Here is a 21,896-nt window from a genome sequence, read left to right on the forward strand (position 1 = left end):
TTCTCTGCATCGTTTTGAGGCAAGATATGCCTGATTTTTGCAATGTTACGTAGATGGAAGTAGGCGGTCCTTGAAATTGATTTTATGTGGGCGTTAAAGGATAAATCCTGATCAAATATAACACCAAGATTCCTTACAGTCTCACTGGAGGCCAAATTAATGCCATCCATGGTTAATATATCCTTAGATAATTTGTTTCGTAGATTCTTCGGGCCAAGTACAATAACTTCAGTTTTGGTCGTGTTTAACATCAAAAAGTTTAAGGTCATCCACGTTTTTAAGTCCTTAAGGCAGTCTTGAATTTTATTTAGATGATTAATTTCATCAGGCTTGATTGATAAATATAGTTGAGTATCATCCGCATAACAATGAAAATGTACAGAATGATTCCTTATAATATTGCCTAACGGAAGCATATATAATGTGAACAAAATAGGTCCGAGCACTGAGCCCTGTGGCACTCCATGGCTAACTTTGGTTTGCGTGGAAGATTCATCATTGACACGTACAAACTGAGAGCGTTCAGATAGATAGGACCTAAACCAGTCTAAAGCAGTTCCCTGTATGCCAACTAAGTGCTCTCGTCTTTGCAATAGGATATCATGGTCGATAGTATCAAATGCAGCACTGAGATCGAGCAAAACAAGAATAGAGACACGTCCCTTGTCAGAGGCTATTAGAATGTCATTTGTGACTTTAACCAGAGCTGTCTCTGTGCTATGATGTGTTCTAAAGCCAGACTGAAAATCTTCAAATAAATCATTGTTTTTTAAGTAATCACACAGCTGTTTTGCGACCGCTTTCTCAAGAATTTTTGAGAGGAACGGAAGATTGGAAATAGGTCTATAATTGGCTAAAACCTCTGGATCGAGGTTGTGCTTTTTAAGAAGCGGTTTTATCACTGTTACTTTGAATGATTGTGGAACATAGCCTGATAATAAAGACATATTCATAATATTTAATAAATAAGTGCTAATTAATGGAAAAACTTCCTTCAACAGCTTAGTTGGAATTGGGTCTAACATACACGTTGATGGTTTAGAAGAGAGAATCATTGAATTTAATTGTTCAAGGTTTATGGCTGAAAAGCATTCTAGTTTACTATCTAGTGTAATATTAGAACTTACGTTTCCGGGAGCTGTTGATAACACTATACTGGTCAAAGGCAAGAGGTCATTAATTTTGTTTCTAAGAGTAACAATTTTATCATTAAAAAAGCACATAAAATCATTGCTACTGAGTGCTATGGGAATAGAAGGCTCAATCGAGCTGTGGCTCTCTGTCAGCCTGGCTACAGTGCTGAAAAGAAATCTTGCATTATTCTTATTCTCATCTATTAATGAAGAGTAGTAGGCTGCTCTCGCTTTACGCAGTGCTTTCTTATATTCATTGAGAGTAATATGCCAAATTTCAGCAACATTTTCGGTTTTGCAGCCTTGGTTTATATTTTCTTTACACATCAATCTGGTATTTGATTGCAGCAGGCAAATAAAGTTAAAATAAGAGCTTAAAGGGGGATGAAGGGTGAACGTTGTTATTATGTTCCCTCTATACACTTTTTACACTGTGTCAATGGTGTTTTTAAAGCTTCTGATGTCCCCAAGTGGGCCAAAAAAACGTATTCCACTTCTTTGTAAAGGCCCGGACAGCTGACACCAAAGAACTGACACAGACGGACCCCCGACTGTTGTGTCGCCTCACTTCTCTGCGTCTTGGCCATGTGTCGCAGTCGCACTGGAACACACCGCAAAGACTTCAGCCGACGGCCAAGAAGCACGTACGAACTGCGCATGCGTGAGTGGCAATAACTCTCCTTACCAGCAGGCGGCGGTAGTGTGTATTCGTCATTCAAAAGAGGCAACAACCGGAAGACAGACTGCGTGATAACCGAGAGAAGAGGAACAAATTGCGTGATATAAACAAACAACAAATAGCGTGTGCGTTCCATTTTCACTCTACAGCGAGAAGCTCATGGGGCTTTCCCGAACCTGTGTCGAGAGCTGGAGTTAAATGAAATCTCAGATTTGCCTTCTTAATAGTTTGTTTGGGTCCCTCACTTCTGTTTCGCTTCTCATGCACTGATTCGCTAAACTGAACAGCCAATCAGAGTGATTTATTTTGACGACTGCCGGGTTTTCGGCCGAAAAGGCGTCGGCCCGGCTGAAAAGACACGACGGTGCGGGACACACCAATCTGAGTAGGGCGTGTCGACACTCATCGTCGGCCTGACACCCCCCAACGGCCAACATCGGCTTGGTGTGTCCGGGCCTTAAGACACAGACCCCCAGTAACTATGCCAGACCAATACACAACATCAACTTTTGTAAATGTCACACTTGATCCTGAGGAGGAGATTCTGTGCTTCGGTTGTAATTTAGCAGCTTTTTGTGTTGTTTATCTCCGTGTCACGCTTTAAAGGTCAGGGCGTAATCACAGGCCTCAACATCACTCCAGCACAAAGAGAAAGCAGATGATCACCAGAGGAAAATGTCAGCCAGATATACAGTAGAGTGCTGATTGTCCATTAGAACAAGGCTGTGGCCAAGACTGAATAAGATTAGTCTGGACCTCGGTCATTTAGCTCCACTCGACAAGGTCACACAACTCCCAATACCACAAATACACACACTGATTGTGAGGAAAATATAACCTTGATTTCATGTGTGTGTATGAGTATGTGTGAGTGGGAGAAATATTTTTTGATTAGGAAGTGTGCCCCCTCAGAAGAGACCTTATTTCACTTACTGTATTATTTTTCACACCTTGTATAACTCTAGTATTCATCCTTTATTCTTACATGCATACAATATGCATTGCATTTATTTGCACATAAATTGTAGATTGACATTTCTGCAACTAGGGCATGTGACACTTCTCAGATTTAAATACATGTTAAACAGTTATAATTAGACCAGGCAGCGTGCTGTTAGTGAAATGATGTAAACATTATACAGTAAGCTTGTTTGGTGAGGAAACAGAGCAATACAATTACATTATTGATGCTAAATAGTACATTTGCTCTGCATCTCTCCCTATCTCTGATTCACTGCTGATGTACTACTATTTTTGCATCTTTTAAATCCATGTATTAATGTATGATGAAAATACAACCAGCCTCTACACACTAGTAATCATCAGATTCCAACGCCAGAGTATAGACATTATTTGGCATGTTAAACCAAATAATATATCGTTTTCGAAATGTTTAATCCACTTTTTCAAGTTATTTAACTTGCAATGAACGTCAAATTGCTTGCAACAGGTAATCCATCACTCTGTTTGTCAGCCTTCTTTTCCCTTAAAGGTGTTCGTCAATTGTTAATGATGCAATTGCAATCAGTTATAAAATCCCTCTTTGTGCATTCAAGGACTTCCAATATTTGGGATTATAAAGGTGACTGACTCATAAGAGCTGTGTCAATGCTAGAAACAACCATTTTAACACATGAAGCTCAGCACAAGTTCAACCAGGAAGACCTTCTTTACTCATTCATTACTACTCTCTCTCCTAAGTGATCGGGGGCGTCACTCCCCAGCTTAACCAATCACTTCGCTCTATTCTCACAAGCATATCACAGCACTCCGCTAACCCCTTTTAAATCTGCTCTCCCCTCTGACAGCTGTCATTTCAGGTGAATCAACGAAACCCTCCTCCACCCCTTTACACCTTCTGTCCCTCTGAATCCAGGGTCAAGCTAAGCCACTCCCCTTCAGACCGACCCCAACCATCCATTCACCACCACCAGGGTCTAGACCCCGGGGGGGTTTCATCGGATCGGATCTCCCCTCCCGAATGATACTTTCTGCACAACGGGGCCTAATCGCCAAAACTCCACTACATTCATTTGTGTATTCCTGGCAATAAATATGTATTCTTACATCAAAACCGTCACTCCTGATTGAACCCCTGTTCCTCACACAGTCCATTTGTCCAGGTGAACATTTATCGGCTCATTGTCTGACTTTATGACAACTCTTCAACACTGTAGCTTATGGAGCTTTCTCAACAACCGACTTTGAAATCTTTCCAGTCAATGAGTCCTTGAATGGACCAACACTATACGTCTGGAACAAACCTACAACCCCATTTTTACAAAATGTAAAAGGGAAGGTTGAAATATTTTTGTAAGTGTCCATTCACAGTGAAGAAAATAGAAACTAATGGCTGCTTGAAATCACATTTAGTTCGCCTCCTTTGCAGTCATAGATAATGCCACATGTCCTTTTGAATGAGTAAAACTTTACTTTAAAAGGGAAATAAAAGGTTCTGAAAATCTCCCTATGTTTGATCCTTTTGTGTCCGATGAAGACAGAGGACATGTGTTTCAGAGCAGATACAGTATGTATGATGCAGCATAACAAGTATCTACTAAAGCTACAAGAGAAATACTACTCAGGTGCAACAATCACCAAATGACACATGAACACATTCAGTTTGTATGATGGGTTTTCTAAATGTTAAAAAAAGAGAAATAGTGCTATTTTGAGACTTAAAATAGCAAACCATAAATGATGAAAGGTATCTGGATGTTGATACAACATTGCACAGTGCCATATTTGTGTAGAAAAGAGAAATATGCTGCCTGTACATTGTGATGCGTACATCCCCGCCGGAACGACTCACACCGAGTGAGTCACTGATTGAATGAATTATACATGAGTGAGTTATTTTCTGAATCCACACACTACCTGCAACTAAAAATAAAACACACCAGTTGGGATTGTTAGAAGCTACTCTTGCTTGTTTTCTTAAAGTGCAAAGTGTTTTTTCTTAATACATAAATAACATAAAAAAGGAAATGATACACATCAAATCAAATGTTTTTGTGTCTCTGTTCTTATCTTGGGAAAATACTCATGTAAGACCTTCAAAAACCCAACGGTGTGTGTGTGTGTGTGTGTGTGTGTGTGTGTGTGTGTGTGTGTTTGTCATTATTACATTGTGTGGCCATGCATCAGACAGCCCAGTCACGCCGTGGGGTCCAATTTTTTTGTGGGGTCCAAAACCCTGGACCCCACAAATTTTACCTCATATTCATTATAATTAAGGTCAGAACTATGCCCTGTGAAGTTTTCAGGGTTGTCCCCAAAAATCACTTTTACCGACTTAGTGTGTATAAGTGTGCTAACAGGAGGTAACTCAGTATCAGCCACTACTGGCCAAGGCAGGTACTGCATCCCACACACACATTCCATTCTCCACACACACTTTGCTGAACTGCGCATGTGCAAGCAGCCATCTTCCAACATATTGAGCTGTTTGATTAGCTGGTAGCACTTAGCTCCTTAGCTTAGTGTCTTTAATGAAATACAGAATTAAAAACACAAATATATACATTTTTGGTGAGTTTGACTTGTGTTGTCACAATAACAAGCAATGAATCATTAATCATTAATTATGTAAATAACAAATATAAAAAGATTTGAGAGATTACAGACTACAGCTGTTGTTAGCATAAATGCTAACTTAACATTGAAAATGCCATAGACAAGCTAAACGTTAGCATACATGCTAACTTTACATTGAAATCGGCTTAGACAAGCTAACCGTTAGCATAAATGCTAACTTAACATTGAAAACGCCATAGACAAGCTAAACATTTGCAAAATGCTAAAATATTATGTTCTAAGAGTGCTCAGATCTTGTGCTTGAGTAAAAGATTACTCAGATATTGCACTTGTCACCTTTTTCATACCTGATGAGTTTACATCCCTGTATATATATATATATAAAATACAAATAAAAATGTTCTTAATATTAGCCTTGTTTTAATGGTCAGATTGGGTCACCTTGATTTAATATTGGGACATTCCTGGTGGGCGGAGACAGGAATTCTCATTGTGATAGCATGACCACCCTTACAGGATGTGCTGACTCTTTAAAACAAGCGCTCCATATGAGGACAGAACCACGTGAATTTCGTTTTGCACTTCACTGGCAGTGGGATCGTAGCTAAAAAGGTGAGTTATTATTTTAAAGGCACATATGTTACTGAACATTAACCAGGTAGCTTACATTCAGACTATGAAAATGTGTTTGCATGCTTTAAAATGTAGCAATCAACATGAAGTAACTCAGTAAAAAACAGTTATAGCAACAGGTTTTGTATATTAATAATTTCACTTTGGAGAGATTGCTACCTCATGTTAGCAGGCTAGCTAACGTTAGCTAACGTTGCTAGCATTGAAACACCTGCTTAGTCTGCTTCAATCTAGGGCTGCTCAATTAATCGTATTTTAATCGCAATTACGATTATGGCTTGCAACGATTACGAAAACAATGTAATTGAAATAAAACGATTATATTTTTATTTATTTTTTTGGAAATTATTTTTTTATTGGTTTTTCAGTTGAATTGTAATTACAGTTCAGGGTAATCAACTGTTAGAACATACTGTTCACATTTTTTTTCTCCAATAAATTGATGTTTTCAAGGTAAATGGATAATCGTTTTTAATAATGGTGATATCAATTATTGACCCAAATAATCGAGATTATGATTTTTGCCATAATCGAGCAGCCCTACTTCAATCCATCAACTAGATGTAGTTGTCTAATACTTAAAGTATTTGAATGAATTGCAATAATTATGGTGGTGTCTGGTCACATTAACGCTTCATTGTTTTTGATTATAGGATACACTATGGCGGGACTGAGACGCAGGAAACCCCCCCTCAAGGATGCGATCGAACATGCAAGCGAGGCAGTTGACAAGACTGCAAAATTGGAAGTGATGTACATCAACTCTTTTAAAGGTATGTCTTTTTGTCATCAGTACAATTTGTGTTTTTATGTTCAAAGTTTTATCAGATCCTACAACCTTACTAGTACTTAGAGTTCATTGATTAAAGTACTGTTGCATTAATTGCATCCTCATACTATTGAGAGATGTTGTATTGAAGGGTGGGAAAGCTGAATTGTTTGCCTGGTCTAGTGTGCCAGGATAATGTATAAACCAAACCAGAGCTAATAACTATTATTACTATAAATATAAAACTCTAGTTTTGGTGGATTTTAATAAAAAACCATGGCAAGAAGATGAATAACTGTACATTTAATCATTTTAATAATAACCTGTAATTGGGATAGGTCGAGGGGTCTTTGCCACTTCTCATTTCCAAAAAGGAGACTTTGTGGTGGAGTACAGAGGGGAATTAATACATTCTGAAGAATCACAAAAGAGGAGGAGGATATATCATGTCAGCTGTGCTGTCTTTATGTTTGACTTCTACTGGCAAGAAAGAACATGGTGGTAAGTCCTAAATACAATTTTACATATTTGAAATTGAGTTGCAAGTTGTTATTTTATGAACATAAAACGTGGTTTATTTTTATTTATTAAGTGTTGATGCTGCACAAGAAGATTCCAGTCTAGGAAGATTAGTCAATGATGACCACAAACATCCAAACTGCAAAATGAAGAAGGTCATGGCAGAGAACAAGCCACACCTCTGTCTCTTTGCTCTTCGAGACATTAATCCTGGAGAAGAGATAATATACGATTACGGAGGAACTGATTGGCCTTGGAGAAAACAGGTTTGAAAAATATATTTGCAAAATTTCAAGTAGATTTGACAACGATTTATTTTCTTATGGGTGTGTTAGTAAATATTAGATTAGGAGTTATTCTCTTTCCTCGCATTTAGACTAACAGTTGTTTCTACCTTCTAATTTTTGGATCAGGTAAATGCACCGTCTTATCAATAATAATGTTGAATTATTCTTCAGGTTGGAGAGCCAGCTACTGCCATCGAGTCTTCTGAGGCTGAGATCCCCAGTACGAGTGAGCCAGCTCCTCAGAGATCTTCAATCTCCGACACACAGGTATGTCTTCAATGGATTTTCCCCTTGACTACATTTCCCTAATAATTCAGTATTTACAAATGTCCTGCTTTATTGATATTTGGTATTGGCATTTGATGGTTCAATTGGCTTTTCTGTAGATCAGTGTATCTCTGAATGTGTGCTGCTGAACACAGTCAGGTTTTTGTGATTAAATGGGGTCCAGTCAGAGGGACTAAAGCAGAGTAGTTTCACACACACATGTCAGGGGTCCTGTTGTTGTGGGGTCCACGTTACTGTGTTACTATCACCACATTCAACTACACTTCTTTTGGTTTTTCTGACCATAAACTTGGTGAAGCATCATGTTTGACATGTGTGCTCTAACGTTAGCTCAGTTTGCTTTGTACCATTCATACCAGCTGTTGGTGAGAGGTCAATTCATGCTCCCAGACTCCACCTACACCTCTTTTTAACTGTTTGAGTTACATGAGGCAACATATTTATAGCAGATACCAGAGCCAACCTAACATATCATATTAAAAACGATTATGAGTCACATAAACATTATCCAATACCTCCTTACTCATTGTGTGTAGGTTTTCTGTTCACGTTTAGTGTTGTTGCATTGAAACAATATATTAATAATGTTGAATTATTCTTCAGGTTGGAGAGCCAGCTACTGCCATCGAGTCTTCTGAGGCTGAGATCCCCAGTACGAGTGAGCCAGCTCCTCAGAGATCTTCAATCTCCGACACACAGGTATGTCTTCAATGGATTTTCCCCTTGACTACATTTCCCTAATAATTCAGTATTTACAAATGTCCTGCTTTATTGATATTTGGTATTGGCATTTGATGGTTCAATTGGCTTTTCTGTAGATCAGTGTATCTCTGAATGTGTGCTGCTGAACACAGTCAGGTTTTTGTGATTAAATGGGGTCCAGTCAGAGGGCTTATAGCAGAGTAGTTTCACACACACATGTCAGGGGTCCTGTTGTTGTGGGGTCCACGTTACTGTGTTACTATCACCACATTCAACTACACTTCTTTTGGTTTTTCTGACCATAAACTTGGTGAAGCATCATGTTTGACATGTGTGCTCTAACGTTAGCTCAGTTTGCTTTGTACCATTCATACCAGCTGTTGGTGAGAGGTCAATTCATGCTCCCAGACTCCACCTACACCTCTTTTTAACTGTTTGAGTTACATGAGGCAACATATTTATAGCAGATACCAGAGCCAACCTAACATATCATATTAAAAACGATTATGAGTCACATAAACATTATCCAATACCTCCTTACTCATTGTGTGTAGGTTTTCTGTTCACGTTTAGTGTTGTTGCATTGAAACAATATATTAATAATGTTGAATTATTCTTCAGGTTGGAGAGCCAGCTACTGCCATCGAGTCTTCTGAGGCTGAGATCCCCAGTACGAGTGAGCCAGCTCCTCAGAGATCTTCAATCTCCGACACACAGGTATGTCTTCAATGGATTTTCCCCTTGACTACATTTCCCTAATAATTCAGTATTTACAAATGTCCTGCTTTATTGATATTTGGTATTGGCATTTGATGGTTCAATTGGCTTTTCTGTAGATCAGTGTATCTCTGAATGTGTGCTGCTGAACACAGTCAGGTTTTTGTGATTAAATGGGGTCCAGTCAGAGGGCTTATAGCAGAGTAGTTTCACACACACATGTCAGGGGTCCTGTTGTTGTGGGGTCCACGTTACTGTGTTACTATCACCACATTCAACTACACTTCTTTTGGTTTTTCTGACCATAAACTTGGGGAAGCATCATGTTTGACATGTGTGCTCTAACGTTAGCTCAGTTTGCTTTGTACCATTCATACCAGCTGTTGGTGAGAGGTCAATTCATGCTCCCAGACTCCACCTACACCTCTTTTTAACTGTTTGAGTTACATGAGGCAACATATTTATAGCAGATACCAGAGCCAACTTAACATATCATATTAAAAACGATTATGAGTCACATAAACATTATCCAATACCTCCTTACTCATTGTGTGTAGGTTTTCTGTTCACGTTTAGTGTTGTTGCATTGAAACAATATATTAATAATGTTGAATTATTCTTCAGGTTGGAGAGCCAGCTACTGCCATCGAGTCTTCTGAGGCTGAGATCCCCAGTACGAGTGAGCCAGCTCCTCAGAGATCTTCAATCTCCGACACACAGGTATGTCTTCAATGGATTTTCCCCTTGACTACATTTCCCTAATAATTCAGTATTTACAAATGTCCTGCTTTATTGATATTTGGTATTGGCATTTGATGGTTCAATTGGCTTTTCTGTAGATCAGTGTATCTCTGAATGTGTGCTGCTGAACACAGTCAGGTTTTTGTGATTAAATGGGGTCCAGTCAGAGGGACTAAAGCAGAGTAGTTTCACACACACATGTCAGGGGTCCTGTTGTTGTGGGGTCCACGTTACTGTGTTACTATCACCACATTCAACTACACTTCTTTTGGTTTTTCTGACCATAAACTTGGGGAAGCATCATGTTTGACATGTGTGCTCTAACGTTAGCTCAGTTTGCTTTGTACCATTCATACCAGCTGTTGGTGAGAGGTCAATTCATGCTCCCAGACTCCACCTACACCTCTTTTTAACTGTTTGAGTTACATGAGGCAACATATTTATAGCAGATACCAGAGCCAACCTAACATATCATATTAAAAACGATTATGAGTCACATAAACATTATCCAATACCTCCTTACTCATTGTGTGTAGGTTTTCTGTTCACGTTTAGTGTTGTTGCATTGAAACAATATATTAATAATGTTGAATTATTCTTCAGGTTGGAGAGCCAGCTACTGCCATCGAGTCTTCTGAGGCTGAGATCCCCAGTACGAGTGAGCCAGCTCCTCAGAGATCTTCAATCTCCGACACACAGGTATGTCTTCAATGGATTTTCCCCTTGACTACATTTCCCTAATAATTCAGTATTTACAAATGTCCTGCTTTATTGATATTTGGTATTGGCATTTGATGGTTCAATTGGCTTTTCTGTAGATCAGTGTATCTCTGAATGTGTGCTGCTGAACACAGTCAGGTTTTTGTGATTAAATGGGGTCCAGTCAGAGGGCTTATAGCAGAGTAGTTTCACACACACATGTCAGGGGTCCTGTTGTTGTGGGGTCCACGTTACTGTGTTACTATCACCACATTCAACTACACTTCTTTTGGTTTTTCTGACCATAAACTTGGTGAAGCATCATGTTTGACATGTGTGCTCTAACGTTAGCTCAGTTTGCTTTGTACCATTCATACCAGCTGTTGGTGAGAGGTCAATTCATGCTCCCAGACTCCACCTACACCTCTTTTTAACTGTTTGAGTTACATGAGGCAACATATTTATAGCAGATACCAGAGCCAACCTAACATATCATATTAAAAACGATTATGAGTCACATAAACATTATCCAATACCTCCTTACTCATTGTGTGTAGGTTTTCTGTTCACGTTTAGTGTTGTTGCATTGAAACAATATATTAATAATGTTGAATTATTCTTCAGGTTGGAGAGCCAGCTACTGCCATCGAGTCTTCTGAGGCTGAGATCCCCAGTACGAGTGAGCCAGCTCCTCAGAGATCTTCAATCTCCGACACACAGGTATGTCTTCAATGGATTTTCCCCTTGACTACATTTCCCTAATAATTCAGTATTTACAAATGTCCTGCTTTATTGATATTTGGTATTGGCATTTGATGGTTCAATTGGCTTTTCTGTAGATCAGTGTATCTCTGAATGTGTGCTGCTGAACACAGTCAGGTTTTTGTGATTAAATGGGGTCCAGTCAGAGGGCTTATAGCAGAGTAGTTTCACACACACATGTCAGGGGTCCTGTTGTTGTGGGGTCCACGTTACTGTGTTACTATCACCACATTCAACTACACTTCTTTTGGTTTTTCTGACCATAAACTTGGTGAAGCATCATGTTTGACATGTGTGCTCTAACGTTAGCTCAGTTTGCTTTGTACCATTCATACCAGCTGTTGGTGAGAGGTCAATTCATGCTCCCAGACTCCACCTACACCTCTTTTTAACTGTTTGAGTTACATGAGGCAACATATTTATAGCAGATACCAGAGCCAACCTAACATATCATATTAAAAACGATTATGAGTCACATAAACATTATCCAATACCTCCTTACTCATTGTGTGTAGGTTTTCTGTTCACGTTTAGTGTTGTTGCATTGAAACAATATATTAATAATGTTGAATTATTCTTCAGGTTGGAGAGCCAGCTACTGCCATCGAGTCTTCTGAGGCTGAGATCCCCAGTACGAGTGAGCCAGCTCCTCAGAGATCTTCAATCTCCGACACACAGGTATGTCTTCAATGGATTTTCCCCTTGACTACATTTCCCTAATAATTCAGTATTTACAAATGTCCTGCTTTATTGATATTTGGTATTGGCATTTGATGGTTCAATTGGCTTTTCTGTAGATCAGTGTATCTCTGAATGTGTGCTGCTGAACACAGTCAGGTTTTTGTGATTAAATGGGGTCCAGTCAGAGGGCTTATAGCAGAGTAGTTTCACACACACATGTCAGGGGTCCTGTTGTTGTGGGGTCCACGTTACTGTGTTACTATCACCACATTCAACTACACTTCTTTTGGTTTTTCTGACCATAAACTTGGTGAAGCATCATGTTTGACATGTGTGCTCTAACGTTAGCTCAGTTTGCTTTGTACCATTCATACCAGCTGTTGGTGAGAGGTCAATTCATGCTCCCAGACTCCACCTACACCTCTTTTTAACTGTTTGAGTTACATGAGGCAACATATTTATAGCAGATACCAGAGCCAACTTAACATATCATATTAAAAACGATTATGAGTCACATAAACATTATCCAATACCTCCTTACTCATTGTGTGTAGGTTTTCTGTTCACGTTTAGTGTTGTTGCATTGAAACAATATATTAATAATGTTGAATTATTCTTCAGGTTGGAGAGCCAGCTACTGCCATCGAGTCTTCTGAGGCTGAGATCCCCAGTACGAGTGAGCCAGCTCCTCAGAGATCTTCAATCTCCGACACACAGGTATGTCTTCAATGGATTTTCCCCTTGACTACATTTCCCTAATAATTCAGTATTTACAAATGTCCTGCTTTATTGATATTTGGTATTGGCATTTGATGGTTCAATTGGCTTTTCTGTAGATCAGTGTATCTCTGAATGTGTGCTGCTGAACACAGTCAGGTTTTTGTGATTAAATGGGGTCCAGTCAGAGGGCTTATAGCAGAGTAGTTTCACACACACATGTCAGGGGTCCTGTTGTTGTGGGGTCCATGGTAATTGGATGATAAAGTAAACATTTAAAAGAAAGATAATTTAATATTTATCTGTAATTCATTTTTTAGTCCTAATAAATCATTGAAATGTTTTCATACGTTTTTAAATCAAGACATTTAAATGTTTTTTTAAATGTATACTTATATTAACAATGTCAGCCGTTACTCTTTCCATATGATTATAAGTTAATTAATTTGAAAAAAGCACTTCAACATTTGAATAATTTATTTTTTATATTTCATTCACTGTTATAGATTCAGCCAGAAGCTAAAGTAATGGCTTTGCTCTATATTGACACAAATCTAATGTCACGTTGCTCAATGAAATGGTACATGTTATGAAAGAAATATCAAACGTTTTCAGTTTTCTTAATGCTAGTTCATATACATACATCAATGTTTGCGTGTTATGTTAGCATATTCTTTACTATGTTTTCTTTTCTTTAGCATTTAGGTGAAACAGAGTCCTATCTTTTAAAGAAAAAATATGGGATGATGGTTTCCCTTGTAAACTACACAGATTCAGACGAATCTCAGAGTCCGTCCCGAATTGCCATCCATGACGATAGCTCTCAGGTATTGTCATACATTCAGTTTTTCGTGTATTCATGTATTATGTATCATATATATTTCTATTGATTTATTGGTACAAATGCCAACTACATACATTTATTTTGGACACTCCAGGCATGGAGTCCAGGTACTGACATTGAACTCAAAGAAGACAAAGATATTTTCCCAATGCTGAGGAGGACTAAAAGCATACAGGTAAGCAACATTTATGTAGAGATGATCAATGTACTAATCCTTATATGTTGTTACTGGTGGTTTCAATACATTGTAATTTAAAGTCTGAATAGCAATTGTTTAATAGGTGAAGTAATTTATAATTTCTTTTCTTAAGATGACCAGCCAGATTGAGTTTGATTCAGATGAGCTCTTTGACCCCAGCTCAGCGGACAGTGGAGAGGAATATATTCCTAAAACGAGTGAAGACTCTTCTGGTACAGACACAAGCGAAGTTATTGACATAGTCCACAAAAAAGACAGCATGCTTGGACGCCAATACTTTCAAAAGCTGTCTCACATCAGTGATGAATGTCTCTTACCAACCCAAGTGAACAGTAGTTCTTCACAGCAGGTGCCCAAGAGAGGACGCTCCCCCTCAAGAAGAGATAGCAATTCCATTATTAAACGCAAAAGACAATGTTTAGGCAGTGGATCCTGTCCCACAACACGAACCATAGGGGGTAAATCGTTAAAACAGAGTATAGTTGGCGACACTGGATCCGTATCTGAAAACTCGACACATGAAGTTGAACCAAATCTTCCTGATGGGGCCTCTTCCCTTCTTACAGAAAACAAAGTAGCTGAAGGTTCACGTTCACCTTGCATACCTGCCGTTTGTAAAAAGGAGGATGGGTCAAGAATGTACAACAAAAAGCAATATTGTTTGTACTGTAAGATAGGAGTTGGAAAAATAGCAAGGCATTTGGAGCGTGCGCATCACAATAAGCCTGACGTTGCACAGGCTTTGTCCTTCCCAAAAGGTTCTAAAGAAAGAAGAATGCATTTGGAACATTTAAGAAACAGAGGCAACTTCGCCCACAATGTTGAGGTATTAAATGCTGGCGTTGGAAATCTTGTTTCTCGCAAGCAACCCAAACAGGACTCTCAAGCACAGAATTTCCTCCATTGTGTTTATTGTCAAGGATTGTTCAACAAGAAACTCCTTTGGCGGCACATGAAGATCTGCAAGTTCAAACCCGATGTTCCACAAAAACCTGGCAAAACCCGTGCCCAGGCCCTGTCTGCATTTGCAGTACCTCCACCACCTGGCGTCAAGATAGAGTTTTGGAAGCTGTTAAACAACATGGTTCAAGATGATGTTTACATTGCTGTCAAATCTGATGTATGTATCATGGAGTATGGTGAGCACCTGTATAACAGGCTTGGATATGATGTTGGCAAGCATGAATACATACGGCAGAAACTGAGGGAGCTTGGAAGGCTTCTGGTATGTTCGAGGAAAACTACTCCCTTAAAGACTATTCAAGACCATGTCAAACCCATCAATTTCTTGTATGTTGTGCAAGCAGTCAAACATGTGGCAGGCTTCGACAGTGAAACCAATACATACAAGTGCCCAAGTCTTGCCCTTAAAATTGGACATAGCTTGAAAAAGATGTCAATGCTTGTTGAAAGCCGTGCAAACGTACAGAGCAACTACTCAGCAGCTAAAGATGCTCGTACGTTCCGCAGAGTATATGAAACCCGATGGAATGAACTGATTTCTGCCGCATCACTGAGAACCCTTCAGGAATCCAAGTGGAATGCTCCTCAGTTGCTTCCATTTACAAAAGATGTCCAGACTCTCCATTCTTATTTAGATGTGCAACAACAAGAAGTTCACATTAAATTGTCTGCAGATAAATCTCCCCAGACATGGTCACAGTTAGCAAAGGTCACTTTGACACAAGTCATTTTGTTTAACCGACGTAGAGCAGGGGAAGTTTCAAAAATGCCCCTATCTGCATATTTGTCTCAAAATCCATCACATCCTCAGGAAGATGTAAATATTGCCCTGTCAGAACTAGAAAAGAAACTATGTAAATACTTCAGGAGGATAGAGATAAGAGGAAAGAGGGGAAGAAAGGTCCCTGTGCTTTTGACCCCAGCAATGCAGCAAGCACTGGATCTGCTCGTCGGCACACGGCAGGAATGTGGGGTTCCTAAGGAGAACATTTACTTGTTTGCGAGACCATCTGCTTTCACCTGCTACCGCGGTTCTGATTGCCTTCGATACTTTGCCAAGGCCTGTGGTGCAAAGAATCCTGAAAGTCTCACCTCTACAAAACTACGCAAGCAAACTGGAACTCTGTCTCAGGTTCTTAACCTCACCAATACAGAGCTGGATCTGTTGGCAGATTTTCTCGGCCATGACATAAGAGTGCATCGGCAATTCTACAGACTTCCTGAGGGCACCCTTCAGCTTGCTAAGATCAGCAAACTTCTCATGGCCTTGGAGCAAGGACGCCTGGCAGAATTCCAGGGCAAGACCCTGGATGACATCAGCATTGATCCTGAGGGTAAAATCTTTTTTTACATGTTCATACATGAAATACCATTTCTGTTTCCAAAGTAATTGTACTTGTATATAAAAACATATTTTTCTAGGGCATTATTGGAGCATGTCAGACTACATTTAAGTGCATTGTGCTTTTACTAATTAATTCTTCATTCTCCTTCCTCTAACCCCAAACTTACAGAGAATGTGCACATGGACAGCGACAATGAGACAGCGTGTGAGTCAGACTCACAAGGTAAATATTATTTTTAAGTGGGACCATGCTATGTCCCATTCAAGTTTGTGGGATATGATCCTGATCTTTAGTACTGTACCATTTTGTATCAGCTGTATCGGCAAGTCAGATTGTTGTAATTACCATAATTTTGATTAGATTTTTGAGCTACTTCATAAAAATACATTAAATATTGCGTCATAAATACAAAATTGTAAGACTTAAATTACTGATGTGATATGAATGAAAGATTACTTTGATATTACAAACCAGTTCACACTGTAGAGCTCAGCTGTAAATAAAAGCAGCGTAGAAATACAAGTTTGTTTGGATAGACAAAAGGAGGGAGAACACAGTAAAGAAAGGATCAGATTTAGTTTTTAGCCATTATACACCCATTAAAAAAAGCCGGATCAAATCTTCGAGTTTTAGCTCGGGATATATCTAATTTTCTTGCAACACCTAATTGATTATTTTGTATATCTGGTTTTCAGAGGGTCAAGTCACATCCACTCAGATGGAGAATAAAACATCAATGAGAGATGGGAGCAATACAGATGAAGCATCGCAACAGGGCCCTATGACACCTCCACCAGCCGCTCAACCACAGACCGAGAGAAGGCAAAAAGGTCAACTTTTTAGACCATACTTTGTTACTGAATGCTCTTCCATGGTTGATGTAATGTTTCATGGTTCTACACTGACATATTTTAGATCTGCTTGTGTATAATGTTAACTCTTTTGAATATATAACATTACATTTGCATCTTCTATTTGCTCTCTTGCATTTTCAGTTACTGGTTAGCAATTTTTCTTTGTTTCAATCCAATGTAAAGGGGTTATTTCAAACGCATTAGAAAATGTATACCTAGTTTACCACCAGGATTATGCAGTAGTTTTGGTACGTTCATGTGTGAGGTTTTGAGATATTCTCCTCTGAAACTTCTGCCACCATGCCCTTTATATCTAAGGTCAATGGAATCAGAATTATTGCTGACATTCTGGGAGAATGTCGTAAAACTACTTAATGTGTATTATTATTTATTATTATGTTTTGTACCAATCAATATTGATTTATTACAGAATATAAAATGGAGACAGACATATATGAATAACAACAAGTAGCATAATATGTAAATAAATTCTATCAACTTTTTCTCTCAAATAACTTTTCCATAGCAGTTCCAGAAAAACACAAAATAATGTATTTGTCATTTTTATACAGGTCGGCAGCCTTTCAAGAAAAAGCTGTGGGAAAAGACGGAGATCCAAGCTGTTGAGAAGCACCTGATGTCTTTCATTAACACATGTCGCGTTCCGCGGAAAAGCGACTGCGATAAGTGTCTTAAAATGGAAGGAGAAGCACTCAAACAAAGAAATTGGTTGGCCATAAAGTTTTATATAAAGAATCGGATCACAGCTCTCAAGAGCAAAATGTAAAGTGATCATTGATGTCTGTTGACACCATTACTTTTTTTTGTAAAGTGTAATGCTTGCAAAAGTTAAATGTTTGATGTAAGCCGCTATACAAATATATAGATCATACTTTATTTCTTCTTTCACCCCTCATTGATGTCCTCTTAATACCTCCTTTTCTTTTATCTGAATTATTCACAATTTCCTCTTCAACCTTATCTATTTGATCTTCTCTTACCTCTATGCTTTTTAAATCTCATCTCTTTTTTGTAATCTTCCTTTTATCTGAACTACCTTATCATCTCTTCTAGTTTCTCATATTATCTTGTTTTTTTCTTAACACAATTTAATCTTGTCCCTTTTCACACTTTCAATTTCCTCATTTCTTTCAATATCATCTGGAAATACATTATTATATATATATATTTATATATATAAATAATAATGTATTCTAATGTATTGTATGTAATAATTAAAAGTCTAATAACGACAATCTCCTTGTATTTACTGGAAAGCTCTATAATAACATTGTATTGCTTAAATGGAAATTACAATGACTATTTAAGCAGAATACCCATATAAGCATGACTTGTATGGCTCCAATAATTAACACTTAGAACACAAACCCCTCTTTATTTAAAAAGAAGGAAACTGATGCAAATTCAGTAAATGTACTGTGAGTCTCATTCACGAGTTCAGACATCCCTGTGTCACAGTGGTTAAATAGACTAATAAAAAGCATTACTATAATAGCTTAAATATTAATTAAAATGCTATCAGTACATTAGAATTCAATATAATTGTGTCACAACAGAAGCTACATGTTGACACTAAAGGTGAAAATCCTTCTGCATCATGATAGCCCTCACTTTGACAGTCAAAGGTGTTGCATTGTTACCTAAAGTAAGTTTAGTAATAGTGTGCTAAGTGGCCCCACTAATGTTTTAAACCAGACAGTGTATTTTTGGAGCCCACACATGACTAAAAGCCAGACAGTGTGTATATATGGACCCCTCCTGTAACTCTGTACCTGACAAGACCCCATGAAACGGGTTATAGTCCGGTCAGTGACCTCTACTTTCTCTGATTGATAATTTGAAGTGAAATCTTTGTTTGAGTCCACTTCAGGATTCTGCCTGATTTTTTACAGTGCTGTACAACCTTCAGAAAGGGTGGACCCCAAAAGGGATGGTCTGGTCAGGTACCCCCAGAATGTAATAAAGACAAGGGTGTGTGTGTGTGTGTGTGTGTGTGTGTGTGTGTGTGTGTGTGTGTGTGTGTGTGTGTGTGTGTGTGTGTGTGTGTGTGTGTGTGTGGCCTAGCATTACTATACTTGTGGGGACCTAAATCTGTTTACACAGTCACGTGTGGGGACTCGCCTCCCTTATGCGGACAAAATGGAGGTCCCCATGAGGGGAATAATTAATTTTAGGGTGAAGACATGGTTAGGTTTAGGGTTAGGGTTAGGCATTTGTTGGTTATGGTTAAGGTTAGTATAAGACTCCAGGAAATGCATGTAAGTCAATGTAATGTCCCCCGAAGTGATGTATACATGGTATGTATGTGTGTGTGTGTGTGTGTGTGTGTGTGTAATCCTGCTACTCCTGGTGTACTGTGTGTTTATGGTTTCTTTTTGGATTTGATAATGCCACGCAGCTCAATGCCATTGATTTACAGCTGTCCTTGCTCAGTGCTGCGCGCGGCTGAGTTGCCATTCCCATCTTGGTCTACCGGCTCTTTATCAAATCAATTTTGCGATGGTTTTGTATCTGCTTTTGTGCACGCTAGATCATACAGGTATGTGTGTGTTCACATGCCAATTTTTCAATCCCACAACGTTTTCCCACCACTCAGAAATCCCAGCGTAAAAGACGAAGCCACAGCTGCCAACAGACTAACTAGAAATACGAGCGCAGGTAACCGCAGGTGTTATCGAACATATTTTATCCATGCCAAGAAAAACAAGTGATGTAAATGAGTACCAGAGAAGTGCCGGTGTCTGGGCCGCCATGCAGGGGGGAATCCATTGGGTTTGCCACAATAACAATCGATCACAAACACAACTCATCTCTGTGAAGTCGTTTGTCTCCCGCTCCACGCGTGACTGGAACCCCTTTGTGGCGCTGCTGGGCCCAGTGCCCAGCAGAGTGATGGAGGTGCGAGTGTTTACCCTTGCATGAGATATCTATCACCTTCCGCTGTGTGATGTTGGATCAAAGAGGCACTGAGACAAACAGTATTTCAAATGTACTAGTAGATTAGCGCCGGGACCTGCAAGACTGTTGTTGTGTTGCTCACAGCTTGAAGCTGTTTTCCTTCATGGGGAAATGAATTCCCTAAATGATTTTCCTCAGTGGCTTTTTTTGACATCATCTGACTTTCCCATTCTACAGAAAGGTATGACTCACTTTGTCATTGCTGTCATCCTGCTGGTATTTCTTTTAGCCTCTGTAGGCAGATGAAGCCTCATATCTGACAAGTTTATATTAATGCCTCCAACTAGAGAGATAAATAGAGCCTCATGCAATAATCCATAATATCTGAGCTATAGCCTACTTTCCATTTAAGTAACTAGGTGAGAGTGCGGAGAACTATATTGTTTTTTAAAGGACAGGACATAGAGAAAGAGGAGAAACGTGTTGGAGGTAGAGCAGAGGATGTAGCATGTAGTAAGAAACACTGCGCTACAAAGCAGCTTGTGTGGGGGCAGATGTGAGGCTGTGGATTACTTTGCCACACTCGCCAAACATGTGGAGTGTAGGTGTGTCAAGCATGTCAGCAGGTGACTCTGTAAAACTGTCAAACCCTGGCACTTTCTGCACATAATTGCACTTTCTTTTCTGGCATGCAGAGCAACAGAACTCAGTGCCATACTTTAAGGTGTCAAACTTGTTCCTAGCAACAGCTTTTTTGTGCCCTCAAACCACACAACAGACATGAATGGATGTAGTACAATTGGAGAGCTACTATTGGAATTGAATTTGAGCATGTACGATTCACAATAAGGTGGTACATTTATATGATTCCTTGTTTTCTATACCAGGACTAAGCAGTCTTTCCTCTGGGAGCCTTATTACAAGTATTGACTTACTTACTTATCTTTAGTCTGTGCGTCTTCTAAACCTTTTATGGAGGTTTCCGACCATCCCTGTGATTTCCCCTTTCACATATCGTTCAATATGGCTTTTATTTTCCGCCAGTTTTGTTCTCCTAGATGTTACCAGAGAGCACAAAATTGCTCACTGATATAATCTGCTACAGGATGTGACATTTAATGGTTTTGTGTGCGTGTCTGAGTGTGTTCATATTGAAAGTGTGTGCCCATGGGTGCGTGTAGAGCCGTATATATTTAGACAAAGTGTTCCACACGGGTGTATAGGATGGGGGTAATTTGGTGAGGAGGGATCTCTGTCTGTCTCAATACCTGGACACATACATCTTCAATCTTCTTCATTTCGCCACAGACTGCTGCTGCATCCTAAACTGCTGCTTGGAACTTTATTATATGTGTGCATCCTGTGTGTAAAGAAGTGGAGATACTCCTAATGGAGTACTCTGCAGCCAGGCAGGAGTGGCTGCCGGTTGTTTACTGACCAGCACAACCCAGCGGCGCAAACACAACGCTAGCTATTAATCCCAGACAGCAGAGAGAGGCAGAGAAAGGAAATGATAGTTTGAAGAAAGTACACCAGCTTGTTCTTATCATACCAAATGCTTTGTCCAAGAGGGAGAAGCCATTATCCTCTCGTCTTCTCCCTTTCAATCTTCTCTTCTCTCCATTCCAGTCTCTTCTCGTACAGACACTGTTGTTAGCAGGCTTTGACATATGTAATGCCATGTGCCATAAAAGGCTCTATTTATCGCTCTCAGCACCGCCCTCTGTATACTCTGCCAAACTGTCACGAAAAGTCAATGTGACCTTTAGCTTTGGCTTATGGGCTATAGAGTACACACAAGCACGCTGGTGAAGCTAATAAACATAAACACTCAAGTTATTTCAACATCTTAGTGGCAATGGAACAAGGCCATTTTATTTGTATGACAGCATTCAGACACAAGGCAA

General features: G+C 39.2%; 1 protein-coding gene across 2 annotated transcripts; it reads left to right on the forward strand.

The window, feature by feature from the left end:
• The first annotated feature begins 4,899 nt into the window (after positions 1–4,899).
• LOC117559977 lies at positions 4,900–19,125 on the forward strand. 2 transcript variants are annotated; one of them, XM_034236742.1, is made up of 18 exons: positions 4,900–5,961; positions 6,636–6,755; positions 7,090–7,252; positions 7,344–7,536; positions 7,729–7,824; positions 8,449–8,544; positions 9,169–9,264; positions 9,889–9,984; positions 10,609–10,704; positions 11,329–11,424; positions 12,049–12,144; positions 12,769–12,864; positions 13,563–13,691; positions 13,803–13,883; positions 14,020–16,204; positions 16,385–16,438; positions 16,912–17,046; positions 17,643–19,125. In XM_034236742.1, exons 2-18 carry the CDS (start codon positions 6,644–6,646, stop codon positions 17,855–17,857), a joined length of 4,035 nt encoding a protein of 1,344 aa, XP_034092633.1. In that variant the 5' UTR covers positions 4,900–5,961; positions 6,636–6,643; the 3' UTR covers positions 17,858–19,125. The 2 variants fall into 2 exon arrangements, with proteins under 2 accessions (XP_034092633.1, XP_034092631.1); XM_034236740.1 differs by having other exon boundaries at positions 4,900–6,755.
• The last annotated feature ends 2,771 nt before the right edge of the window (positions 19,126–21,896 follow it).

This window comes from Gymnodraco acuticeps, unplaced genomic scaffold (genome assembly GCF_902827175.1).
Source record: "Gymnodraco acuticeps unplaced genomic scaffold, fGymAcu1.1, whole genome shotgun sequence".
NCBI lineage: Eukaryota > Metazoa > Chordata > Actinopteri > Perciformes > Bathydraconidae > Gymnodraco > Gymnodraco acuticeps.

Excerpts from the sequence above, each read along its gene's own strand:
- LOC117559977 (XM_034236740.1), top strand. The coding sequence starts at position 6,590 with ATGGTGGTGTCTGGTCACATTAACGCTTCATTGTTTTTGATTATAGGA. Across the intron at positions 8,545-9,168 it reads CTTCAATCTCCGACACACAG|GTTGGAGAGCCAGCTACTGC; the intron begins GTATGTCTTCAA and ends ATTATTCTTCAG. Across the intron at positions 16,439-16,911 it reads GTGTGAGTCAGACTCACAAG|AGGGTCAAGTCACATCCACT; the intron begins GTAAATATTATT and ends TCTGGTTTTCAG.